The sequence below is a fragment of the Danio rerio genome, chromosome 16 (assembly GCF_049306965.1).
Source record: "Danio rerio strain Tuebingen ecotype United States chromosome 16, GRCz12tu, whole genome shotgun sequence".
Taxonomy (NCBI): domain Eukaryota; kingdom Metazoa; phylum Chordata; class Actinopteri; order Cypriniformes; family Danionidae; genus Danio; species Danio rerio.
In genome coordinates, this window is record NC_133191.1 from 9,107,501 (window position 1) to 9,121,343 (window position 13,843).

At 37.5% G+C, this 13,843-nt stretch overlaps 2 protein-coding genes across 23 annotated transcripts in view; both read right to left on the reverse strand.

Annotated features, from left to right (window-relative positions):
- The window catches only part of LOC141378159 (uncharacterized), a 416,515-nt gene that overhangs the window by 197,421 nt on the left and 205,251 nt on the right, over positions 1-13,843 (reverse strand). The gene's annotated exons all lie outside the window — the stretch shown is intronic.
- triob (trio Rho guanine nucleotide exchange factor b) overlaps positions 8,463-13,843 on the reverse strand; it is a 252,209-nt gene continuing 246,828 nt past the window's right edge. For all 22 annotated transcript variants that reach the window (XR_012391967.1, XR_012391966.1, XR_012391965.1 and 19 more), the window contains one exon: positions 8,463-10,743. Coding sequence is in view for 9 of the 22 variants with exons in the window: in XM_073925797.1 (XP_073781898.1) it covers positions 10,198-10,743 (546 nt within the window). In the remaining 13 variants the exon portion in view is untranslated. The remainder of the gene's footprint in view (positions 10,744-13,843) is intronic.

Sequence of the window (13,843 nt, forward strand, 5' to 3'; positions counted from 1 at the left end):
CTTGGTTTAATCAATGGGCGCCTCCTTGTGGTGCTACAAGATATTTGCTGTGCGCAGCTCATCACACCAACTTCTTACCAATTTATAAACTTGCTTCAAACGTTAATGTCAAACAGAAAACGACAATGAGTCATGGAAACTGTTCACGACTTCTTAGAAAGCAGTGTTAAAAGGGGAATTTATATTTTGTGGAAGTTCAAGTTTTATTTTCTAAAGGGTAATCGAGATCACTTCAGCTTTTTTTTTCGGCTAGTTATGCTATCTCGCACCTCGAAGCTTGGAGTATCGGAATTATATGAGCATAGATGTCGTGATAGACCATGGTGCGTCTCACAAAAGGTGCAGACCGTAGCCTATATGGCAAGACGTTTTGACATTTAATTAATAACCTGTACTTGTATTAGTTACTAGTGCTTAATATTTATACCAGAATCTTTTCCATTAACTACTAGTACTTATTCATTAATTGGTGCTTTTTCTTTAGTTAATGTCTTTTGTAAAGTTACTAGTATTTAATTATTAGGTAGCAAAGAACTTGGCATAAATCGGGTATAGTAGGCATTCACCTGGCACTGGCATACAGCATGTGGGCCAAACATGGCCATGATTCATTCATGGCACCTCATACATCATTCATATCTGGCCCAATCAGATCGCTGTATGCAAATACACCTGCTAGACAGTGGCCTATTGCTGGCTGAATTTTTTTGGCTGACGCTGCTATAACGATCGCTTTAGCCCCAATATATATATATATATATATATATATATATATATATATATATATATATATATATATATATATATATATATATATATATATATATATATATATATATATATATGTGAATAGGGCTTCAGCGTCAACGCTTGACTGAAGGCGTGTCTAACGCCCTATTCACACGGGGCTTCAGCGTCAACGCTTGACTGAAGGCGTGTCTGAAGTTGGAGCTGAAACGATCGTCATAGAAGCGTCAGCCAATGAAATTCAGTCAGCAATAGGCCACTGTCTGAGCTGGTGTATTTGCATACAGCGATCTGATTGGCTGACGCTTCTGTCGGCACTTGAAAAGTTGAGCTGGTCCCAACTTCTGCAGCGAGGAACGCTCCTGAAGCGGCGCCGACGGATCCACAATGCAGTTCGGCAACGCCTGACGTCACCCATTCAAAGTGAATGGGAAGCGTTGACGCTGACGCCCCGTGTGAATAGGGCGTGTGTGAACAGGGCGTCAGTTACGCCCTATTCACACGGGGCGTCAGCGTCAACGCTTCCCATTAACTTTGAATGGGTGACGTCAGGCGTTGCCGAACTGCATTGTGGATCCGTCGGCGGCGCTTCAGAAGCGTTCCTCGCTGCAGAAGTTGGGACCAGCTCAACTTTTCAAGCGCCGACGGAAGCGTCAGCCAATCAGATCGCTGTATGCAAATACACCAGCTCAGACAGTGGCCTATTGCTGACTGAATTTCATTGGCTGACGCTTCTATGACGATCGTTTCAGCTCCAACTTCAGACACGCCCTCTGTCAAGCGTTGACGCTGAAGCCCCGTGTGAACAGGGCGTTACAGGTTATTAACTTGGCTGAGAATTGTCCCAGACATGGTCGATGTTTGGGGTCGCCACAGCGGAAAGAACCGCCAACTTATCCAGCATTTGTTTTGCAAGCGATGCCCTTCCAGCTGCAAACCATCACTGGGAAACAACCACACACACACACATGTATGTATGTATATATATATATATATATATATTTATATATATATATATATATATATATATATATATATATATATATATATATATATATATACATACATATATATATATATATATACATACATATATATATATACATTTATATATTATATATATATTATATATATATATATACGAACGCAGGGAGAACATGAAAACTCCACACAGAAATGCCAAATGACCCGGTCGAGGCTCGAACCAGTGACCTTTCAGCTTAGTTTCAGTTGCACATAGAGAATAACAAAATTGTGCGTGCAAAAAATGTCAAATGTGAATGGCTACTAATGTCTTTATTCATATTAATATTAATTCATATTAATATGAATTAATTAGTTCATATTAATACACTTGCATAAAGTTAAAAATATCTCAAAGCTTACTGGGCAACATATGATTTTTTCTGGGGCACATTTTTGTTTTGCACCGTCTAACCCCACTTATAACTTTACAAAGACACTAGTAGCTTAAGAAAAAGCACTAGTATCTAAAGAATAGGCATTTGTAGCTAACAAATAAGTACTATTACTTAATGGAAAAGATACTGGTATTTAAAAAAATAAGCACTAACAGCAAAATAGATACTAGTATGGGTTATTGATTAAATGTCAAAACGGCTTGCCATATACGCGTGGGTGTCTGTACACAGGCATTAGCCACAGTTTCAATTAAAAAAAACTTCTGTTCACACCTAAAGAAAAAAATAAAACAACAACAAACCACTTATATTCGCACGATCAGGCAACCAACCACAGAAGCTCAAGTGTCGTAAACAACAGTGACGCACGTTTTGGTTAAAAGTTATTTTACACCTTCTATATATTTACTATCTACATAATAATATGAATACAGTATCTACTAATTCAAGACTAAAACAATGCTATATCAATGCCAATCTATTAGTAAACTAAGCACAGAGGTCCATTTTTTACAATATCAAATAACTTCTACTTTTTTTAAAGGTAATTGCATCATTACTCAAAACCTTAAAATCTCTATAAATCCCAACATATTGTCTTAATTCTTTACATTTAAAATAAAAAACTTATACCTAAGCATTTTAATTAACATTTTATCAAATAGAATTATACTTTTTTTTAAAGGGTTTTAAGTTTATAATGTTAAAATACATTTTCACAGTGTCACAATATTTGAGTATTATATTTCATAAATACAATGTATTATTGACTATCATAATTTCTTAGTTCATTGTTTCATAAGCATGTGTAATCATCTCAGTAACCTACTTAAGTTAATAATTATATAATTATTCTACTAATCATAATAATAATAATATTATAATAATATAAAATAATATAAAATACAGTTGAAGTCAGAATTATTAGCTCCCGTTTTTTAAATATTTCTCAAATGATGTTTAACAGAGCAAGGACTATTTCACAATGTCTGATAATTTTTTTGCTTCTAGAAAAAGTCTTATTTTTTTTATTTTGGCTAGAATAAAAGCAGTTTTATATTTTTTTTAAAACGATTTTAAGGTCAATGTTATTAGCCCCTTTAAACTCTATTTATTTTTTTTTTTGATAGTCTACAGAACAAACCATCATCATACAATAACTTGCCTAATTACCCTAACCTGCCTAGTTGACCTATAACCTAGTTAAGTCTTTAAATGTCACTTTAAGCTGTATAGAAGTGTCTAAAATATCTAGTAAAATATTATGTAATGTCATCATGGCAAAAATAAAATAAATAAGTTATTAGACATGAATTTTTAAAACTATTATCATTAGAAATGTGTTAAAAAAAAACTTCTCTGTTAAACAGAAATTAAGGAAAAACAGGGGTGGGGGTTGGGCTAATAATTCTGACTTCAACTATGAATTTACAAAAATAATTTCTACAGAACTGTTGAATTTATTAGTATTTAAATCAAGTAAACATTATAAGCACCTGTAATTAAATTCTTAATTAACAGTAATTCATTTTATACTTATTTTTTTAAATTAGTTAATTAGTTTGTCTATATACACCATAAACTGCCTTTTACTGTAAGTTAACCAAAAGTAACTCAATAAAATTGTTGCTGCGTCAAATAAATTTTACAAGTTATTTAAATTTACATCAATTAAACTGATAGAAAAGTTGAAGACTTTTATTTATATGACTACCTGATCATATCATTCTTTACAGTATACATACAGTTGAAGTCAGAATTATTAGCCCCCTTGTTTATTTTTTCCCCAATTTCTTTTTAATGGAGAGCAGATTTCTTCAACACATTTCTAAACATAATAGTTTTAATTTAATTTTTAATAGCGGATTTATTTTATCTTTGCTGTGATGACAGTAAATAATATTTTTGTAGATATTTTTCACTTCTATACAGCTTAAAGTGACAATTAAAGCCTTAACTAGGTTAATCAGGCTAACTAGGCAGGTTAGAGTAATTAAGTTGTATAATGATGGTTTGTTCTGTAGACTGTGGGAAAAATATATAGCTTAAAGGGGCTAATAATATTGACCTCAAAACGGTGTTTAAAAAATTAATAACTGCTTTTATTCTAGCCGAAACAAAACAAACAAATCTTTTTCTAGAAGAAAAAATATTATCAGACACACAGTGAAAATTTCCTTGCTCTGTTAAACATCATTTGGGAAATATTTAAAAAAGATTACAGAATTTAAAAAGGGGCTAATAATTCCGACTTTAACTGTATACATAATTTTTTTGTACTTATAAATACATAATAAATAAATGGAAACATGTTATACATTTTTAAATAAGAACTTAAGAGTTATAACGTATTATAAACTTATTATAAACAAGTACACTTAGGAGGTTGTTTAGACTACTAAGTTAACACGTTAGTAGCACATCCTGTAGCTAACGAAAGTACACTTTAAAGTCAAGCATACTTAAGATACAGTCTTCAAAATACTCTTAAGTATTTAGAACATTAAAGCAGCACACATGAATAAACCTTTGTCCTAGCGAGGCTAAAATCGATGTCTGTGCATGGCTTCTGTTTCGACCTTTAAAACAATTCTCACAGTCTAATGCATCTGCAGCTCAGTTGCATGCAGACACTGCGATAAGATCTGGAGAGGTTTAATTAGTCAGTTATCCGTTTTGTGATCTTACCAAAGTGCACAGCACCTGCAAATGCAACTTTCACACCTGCCTGTTTCCTCAGAAGCTCCGGATGGTTTTTAACATGGTCTGAATCAAGCCTCAAGAGAACAATACAGGAAATATGTAAAAATACTAATCTTCAGATCAGTGTAGATAAATGTGTGACTTCAAACTTATGGTAAACCGTTTAAAGACCAATTCTTTCCATTGACTAGTTACTTCATGCCTGCCTATTAATAAGATATTAGTTGTTTGATTTTAGTACTTATTCTGTATCTGCAGGATCTTATTCTGTATCACAGACCCCATCCAAAATATAAAATTAATTACTTTATTAAAGGCAGATTTTGTTTTATTTATTTATTTATTTAATTAGGCTCATTTTACATGTGATCCAGATTTAAAGTGTTGAGTTTTAGCATTTTTGAATCCATTCAGCCAATCACCAGGTCTGATCAATTTGTCTTAGCTTAGCATAAATCATTTAATCAGATTAGACCATTAGCATCTCATTCAAAATAAAAAAAATAAAATAAATAAAAATAAAAATTAATAAATAAATAAATACATTAATTAATTAGTTAATTAATTGATACAAGAATAAATTTAAAACTTGACTTCTGTAGTTAGCTGTATGGCTGCAGCAGGCGCAATTATATTCTGCAGCCTGTAAAAAGTTTATAAAATAATCAAAACTCCTTTTTTGAAAATTTTGAGTAAGATGCTAATGGTCTAACCCGATTCAATGATCTATGCTAAGCTAAGCTAAAAGTGCTCTCGCCAGACTAGGTCAGCTCAATAGATTAAAAAATGAGTGTAATGAGGTAGTTGTGAAATGAGCATATCCACCCAAACCCTTTTTAGTTTATGCAGGGCTCGAATTTGCGACCACTTTGGTCGCATATGCGGCCGAAATTTTATCTATGCGACCTCAAAATATATTTCGGAGCATTCGTGCGAGTGCAAAAAATTGTTGTGTGCGACCAGTTTTTACTGCAAAATGTTCACCACATGCGCGGATTCGGGAGACATTCAAGCAGAATGCATCTCTGCACTTGAAACAGGAAACGCAGCACTCAGGAATGGTTTAAAACAGTTGTCATGTCAACTTGCTGCAGTAAACAAAGCCAAGTCCGTAATGCTTGCCCCGCCTTCGCGCTCTTCTTATTGGTCCACTGCTCTAGCACTGAACACAAATGATTGGTTGATATCAGCTGTCAATCACTGTCAGTGCCTTCTGGCTTGACAAAGAGAGCTACTACCGCGAAAAATTGTAAAGCGCTAAAGATGAGAATTCTATTGGCTTCAGGTCCGCTATGAAAAGTCTGTGGGGTGGAATTTTCAGGTAACTGCGTGTCACATCTAGCACGAGCTTCTGTTTAATCCTTCATATAATCGCCAGATGCTGTCTGCTGTGCAAGGGGCAGCTATATGTAAAATTTAACACCACGTACACCATCGCAAACGGGCTTACACTGAGTAAACTAATATCGCAACTCATGAAAAGACCGGTATTGCTATTAACATGACGTATGCATATAATAAGGTACAGTATATGTCAAAAGCATCAGTGCAATATCAGACATGACCCGTGAGAACAGCACAGTTATATCATTAACAGATTCATTTATGTCAAGCAGTGCGTGCAGGGCCGGTGAGCGCTCTGTGTATTTTTTGGTCAGATCAGTTCTGTTATAAAATGTATTTTCTTGTGATAACGAGATTTCGTAGAGACATATTTTCCTCACGCTTGCATATATATATATTTTTTGCTTGTTAGTTTGATTAGTGTTGATTTCAAATGCAATAAATATGTTTGTATAAAACTTGTAGTAATGATGCTTATAAGTGCGACTAAATTTTGGCTGATGCGCCTAAATTTTTAAAGTCAGGAGCACCGGTGCTACCAAGCAAAAAGGTTAATTTCCAGCCCTGTTTATGGTACGCTGTATGCTGGCATTGTTATGCTGTGTTCACATCAGACGTGGATGAAGCGTCAATTGCTAGCTATTTACATAAGTCAATGCAAAGAATAGAATAGACATCCTGTGGCAGGATTTTTTAAAATGACGCTGTGCAGGTTTAGTGTTTTTTTATTTATTTTTTTTAACGTTTGACATGATTGATGCACACATCACTCAAGTTGGAAAAAGTGACAACATATTCTCATTCTGAAAAAGTAGCCCTTCCTGGAGATTTCATTTGCATTTCATTTTTTAAATTGACATTACAGGGCGGTATGATGCCAGTCCTTTTCACGCTTACCTCCGTATGGACGGCTTTCCGGCTGTTATTTTTGACGCTGCGGCGCCAGGCTTATGTCAGCCTTCATCACGCCTCGTGCGAATGAGCGTCAATACTACCCATTCACTTTGAATGAGTGAGGTCAGGCGTTGCCGAATTGCATTGTGGATCTGCTGATGCTGTTTCAGTGGCGTTGCTCACTGCAGAAGTTGGTAATTTCTCAACTTTAAGCGCCAACGGAAACGTCAGCCAATCAGATTGTTTCATTCAAATACCCCAGCTCAGACAGTAGCTGATTGCGGACTAACTTCATTGGATGACAATGCTAAGACAATCCTGCCAGCCCCAACTTCAGACACTCCCTTGGTCAAGCGTTAACACTGAAGCCCCGTGTGAATCTGGTTTCACGCCACTTGCGTGCACAGGCCACCTCCACTGGAAATATGAAACTTGCGGGAACTCTAGAAAAGTCACGACAAGTGAATGGCCCCTAAAAGGCCTCCATCATTTGCGATCTCCAGGAGTTGACCTTCTTCTTGCACATACATGCTGGATTCATCTGATCTGTTGTCAAATGAATTGCGGATCCATTCCTTAGCAGTTTGTGGGTCCTCCACTGGGCCTTTTCCCCTAAGCAAAGATTTCCAAGCGTTTTCCAAGTGCTTGTGGGTTAAATTTGGGCGCTCAAGTGACCGAGACGTAAGTGAGAGAATACAGTCATTTTTCAAAATAAAAGATTTTCCAAAATGAAAGATTGTTCAGACTCAGATAAATAAAATGGAAATAATTAATGATTTCTTGTGCGGTCCGGTACCAATTGAACCATTGACCGGTACTGGTCCACGGCCCCATGGCGGCCCAATGGTTAGCCCTGTTGCCTCACAGCAAGAACGCCGGTGGTTCGGTCCTCTCCGAGCTGGTTGGCGTTTCTGTGCGGAGTTTGCACGTTCTCCCCATGTTTGCGTGGCTTTTCCTCAGATTTTCCAGTTTCCTCCCATCGTCCTAAGACATACACTATAAGCAAATTGACTACTTCAAAACAGCATCCTAAGGCAACTCTTAGTCAAATTTATCTCAGCAGTTCACAAGCAGGAGAGTTCTCGAGACCTACCTGAGCTCAAACTCTCCTCTCGCCTTTCAAACGGGAGGGGGCCCCGGGCTCAAGGATATTCTGAGCTTAGGCCTCTCTCCTGGGACAGCATGCCAAATATGCTTTATTATCAATCATCAGCTAAATGTGAACTCTTGAATAATGAATAGTTTGTTAATAGGGAGAATTAAAGCATGACCAAAGTTAAACCATAAACAATGCTACTGTTATATAATGTATCTGATCCCTTATGCTGATAATAAGACACATGAGGAGACTAGTTGTACGAATAAAATGTTTCAGATGTTTAATCTCAAAAAATAACTGAGGGTAAAGTAACTTATGTACAGCACAGAATGTGCAAACATGTATGGTATATGTACAAAGAAATATACATGCAAAATTAACATTCAAAATGACATTATGTAAAAAAACAATGTCGCTACGTCCAGTTTTTATGGTGTCTGTACAGCTATACATCATGAGAAACTAACTTAAATAAAACATGAACAACTCAATCCAACATTACTGACCCAGCTCGTAATTTACCTCCTTCGGAATTTAGAAATTAAGTGTTTTAGTGACAAGAGATACAATTTTGGGTCATTAGACAAACGCAATTTGCCTCTTCAGCTTTAAACCTACAATTTAGAGGCAACTAAATTGGTATTTTCCCCCTGTACATCAGGGAACGATTCATCTCATTCTATTTAAAACAAAGTGAACTGAAAACAAACAAAGAAACAAAACCAAAAAGGTATTTAGTCATGCAAACTTACATTAACAGACTACTGCTACAACGAGCAGATATGGAAATGAAAACGTCTAATAATCTGACAAATACGAAGCACTACTTTCGTAAAATTCGATTAGCGAAAACCGAACAAGACACAATAAATAAATCAACAATCAGTACATGTAAACTCCCGCGTCGGGAGTCAGAATTGCATTCATAACTTATTGTTACAAATTATAACCACCAAATAGGGAGAAGAAGCATTTAGGTACATGAGCATTAACTTTGGTATAACGATAAAAATAACGACATTCATCATGGAGGTGCGACGAAGACACAGATGATGTTCACCAATGAGGCTTAAGCTTACCCAAAAAATACTGAACACGGAGAACTCATCAAAAGAGCCACGTACACATCATATCTCAACTCGCAGTGGCTGATACATGTACATAACAGTTTGACATGAATCGTTAGAAATAGCTGCAAAAATGTTCAAGCCCCAACATTGCACGTTTCAACAAAATTACAAAGAGTGCACATTTGCGCGGATACCGATTGTAAACGGTCAGTTGAAAGTCACGATCAGCCAATGAGAAAGCACTCATTTCCAAAACTGCAAATGAAATATGAACGAAGGCAGGTCCAGTTTATTTACAACATAAGGCTGATGGACAGAACTGAAACGACGCTAAGCTTATTTGATTAAATTCTGTTGTATTATTCGTTACGATTGAATTCCAGTAGGACTGTATGCTTATTAAACATGGAGATGAATACCAACCAATAATTCAACCAATTGAACTTCCCTTTAAATATTTAAATAAGCTTATTTTGCTTTTATTCTCCAAAACGTTCAGGATAAAGATCTTTGCTGTGCTTCTATACATGGTTTGTACAAAATGTAGTCTTTCCTGAATGTAGCGATTCAAATTACAGTACTCCATTGAAACAACCTGATTCAAATACTGTCCAAACACAAAGCTAAACCTGGCTCAGGGAACAACCTTTCAAACAAACGAACAAACTTCGAAAGCAAACGAATTCCCCCTTCCTAATTCACATTTATTTCCCCCTTGTGAGTGTCGTCCATGGAAAGAGAGAACGAACGTGTAGCTGAAATGATTGTTTTGAAGGGTTGGAAAAAGGACTTCAGAGAGTTTAGTCAGCAGCAGTTACAGTAACAGAGACCCAGAACCGTTTCAGAATGACTCTAAAACAAGGATGAGATTTCAGCGTATCATCTATATCTTAAATGGATTTCCACTCCAGCGTATCTTTCAGGTCTGACTGAGAAGGCGACTACGCAGAAATGCTTGGAAACTGGCGACGGGGCGTAAATCGTTCTGATGTTTCCTCCGCTCTATAAAAGAGATAAGTCTGGAAGTGTCAAGGCGAGCTGCGCTGGAGGTGGTGTCAGGCTGTAGCCAGAACTCCTCGTGAAGGCAAACCTGTGCAGAGGGACGTCTACATGGCTCACCTTGGAGTAACATGCATATAAAGTCCCGCGCCGCCTGACTCACGCCGTGGAAGTAGTCCTCCGGGAAGCTGAAGTCGATGCGGCAGATGTTGAGGCAGGTCTCCTCCACACTTTCGTCCAGGAACGGAGACGCGCCGCTGAGCATTACGTACGCCAACACGCCTAAACTCCAGAGGTCAGACGCCAGAGCTGCGGGCTCACCCAACACCAGCTCTGGGGCCGAGAACTCAGGGCTGCCCAGCAGAGGGTGGATGTAAGGGGTGTTGGAGAGATGCGCCGCGTCGCCAAAGTCCGCCAGTTTGACTAGAGGCTTGGCTGACGTTTGCTCGATTAATACATTCTCAGGCTGAAACACACATAAAGCAGATAATAAGTGTGGGATAATGGGTAGTAATTACAGAGGAAAAAGGCAGCATCAAAATATAAGGTACTTATACGTCATATACGTCAGTTGTGCATTCGGTCACTGGTGGAAGTGATTAAAGATTATAATAAAAAAATTGCATATTTGTTACAAAAAGACATTGATCTGCTTAGTAAGACATGCATTAACTCCCCGGTGGTGTATGGGTTAGGTTGACGATGGATTAATGTTTTTTTGGAAGCATAAAAATTAGGGCGACAAATCAATATATAATCGCATTTATGATTTAGCAAAAGCTATGATTATCTTCGACATCATGTGAGGGAAATATGGTGATGTGATAGGGCTGGGCGGTCAATGAAATGTAATTGAAATCGACATTCAGTAATGGATCTAAGTTTTCCAGGTCTTTTTTTAGATTACTTCCTTACCGCATGTGTAGTTACATGACCCAGCTCTTCTGCGTAGAGTATACGCATATGGTCCGGCGCAGCCTTAAGCCAGTTTTATACTTTTGCATGGAGTGATCAGCGAGACCCACGGGGCATGCCTTGTGCGTTGCCGTGCATTTATAGTTCTGCGTGCTGTTTGTGTTGCTCTGCAATAGCACTACAAAAACGCTAACTGGCAGTGAGGTGTTTATGTTCCTCTGTGTCAAGTTTTTTTGCTGGTGTTTTGTTTGTTCTGAATGCCACCTTAATGTACATGTGGCTCAAACTCGCTCCTTTTGAGACGGGAACCGGCAGTCAAGCAACAACTTTAATCATAAGGTAAATACAAAACAACAGTTTCCATCTGGAGCTCCTTCATGAGACTCAACACTTGTAAACTCTCGCTCCGACGAGTTTGAGCGACTCTCTGTCCCGCCCACATTGGTTAGCGCTACCAAGCCGACCAATCACAGAGCTTAGTGAACAGTAGGTGATTTTGGAAGCAGCCAATGGCTTTGTAAGAGTAAATGCTGCTCCAGCTAAACACAGGTGCTAGAGATTTACAGCTGATTACAGGACTGGTAGTGATTAAAGCAGAATAATGAACTGCACTCTCAATGAAATGGACAAGTTTATATGTAAGTATATATAAAGGGTTCAGATGCAAAAGCCGCTAAACGCCACTTCTGCCAAAAATGAGATAACGACATTGAGTGAATGCTTTAAGCCTGGTTTATACTTCTGCGTCAGGTGATCGGCGTGACCCAAGGCACATGCAACGCTCGTAGCTGTGCAGTCATACTTCTGCGTGCTGTTTGTGTTGCTCTGCAATAACACTTCCGAAACGCTAGCTGGCAGTGAGGTGTTTATGTTCCTCTGTGTCGAGTTTCTTCGCTGGTGTTTTGTTTTTCTCTGAATGCTTCCTTAATGTACATGGGGTTCAAACTCTCTCATTTTGAGGCAGGAACCGGCGGACGTGCAACAACTTTAACCATGAGGTAAACAAAAAACAAAACTTTCCATCCAGAGCTCCTTCACAGGACTCCACACAATTGCTCCATCTGGCTTGCGCGGCTCTCAGTTCCGCCCACACTTGTCAAGCGGTACCAAGCTGGCCAATCACAGAGCTTACGCTGAGCGCCGTTGCAATGTGTAGTAAAAGTTTTTGAGAGGTGTGCGTCAGCGACGCCGACGACCACGGCGAGGGTTATGCATCCATGCGCAGGCTGCAATCTAGCATACGCGTGTGCTTGACGCAAAACTATAAATCAGCCTTTAGGCACGTACAACATGTTCAACAAACAGATTTGTTTGAAATCATCTAAAATCGCAGCATCAGCGCATTCAGAAATAACAGTTAGTTTGCAAAAGCCTAAGCGCCACTTGCCTTTAACAGCAAACGCAACTATATCCCGAGAACCAATCAGAAGGCACTAATCGAATCATATGTTTTCAATGTAGCAGCGCGCTGATACGCCATCTTTTATGAGGAGACTATTTTGTTCCGATCTTGATTTTAAAAGATGAAGTTTGATGAACTGCATGAAATGTCCGACTGTCAGTGAATGGCAAATGAAATTGTCTCTTACCTAAAAACAAAACTATTATAAGACAATAATATGGATTTTAAGACAAAAAAAAACACAAATTTACAGTCGGAGAGTAACATGCATTCATAACGTTTGTTTGCGCTGTGGCGCTACTTTGAATGAGTTCGATTTACTATAGCTACATTAAAACAGTAACTCCATTTCATGAAAGACGAAGTTAAGATGCCATTCTTTTATCCCGCATGGATGCTATCCGCTTGTTAAGTGTGACGTCACGCGAAGCGGCTTCCGGGTCCAAGCGCTCTATTCAACTGAATGGGGAGACTCATGAAATGGTAATAATAAACGTTTACAAAGCGATTTAAGGCTTTCGAAAATCACGATCGCAGTATATATGTCCATGCCTAATATCCAATGGCCAGAAAGTGATTTTTTTTTATAAATTGGTTAATTTTTGGTATTTGTTATGCAGCAAGTCCAGAGATTGTTGTGTACACTTTATGTAAAATTAACTTTAATGTGTAATAGGAATAAAATGTGATCATAAACGAATGATTTCTCCACTCAAATGAGTGGCGGCTTGGACCCAGAAACAGTATTACATACGTCACAAACACGTCACCACTTAACAAGCGGATGAGAATAAACAATGGATGAAAAAGAGACCAAGACATTGAGTATAGCAAGGATGAATAAATGACAGCTTCTGAGAGACATCCTCTTTTTTGCACAGTAGGCCTTATCTTGTGTTTTATTTGCTAATGCAAGCTATGTTTTAAAAGATAAATATAATGTATAAAACTATACATTATTTATATTACTTCAATAAATTATTAATAAATAAATTTTTAGTAATGGACAGTGCACAGATATTGATGTTTTACAATGTTTTTACACTACATTATTTGAATCTAACAAGCTTGTTTACATTGCTCTACTTACATTAAATCCAAATGCCAAATATCAGAAATGACATCAGATTGTTAACAGATTTAATTAATGTCAATTGTAATGTTATTAATTAATGCACTTATTGACAAATTTTATTCATTCATTTTCTTAATGCTTAGTCACATCAGGGGATACCACAGTGGAATGAAC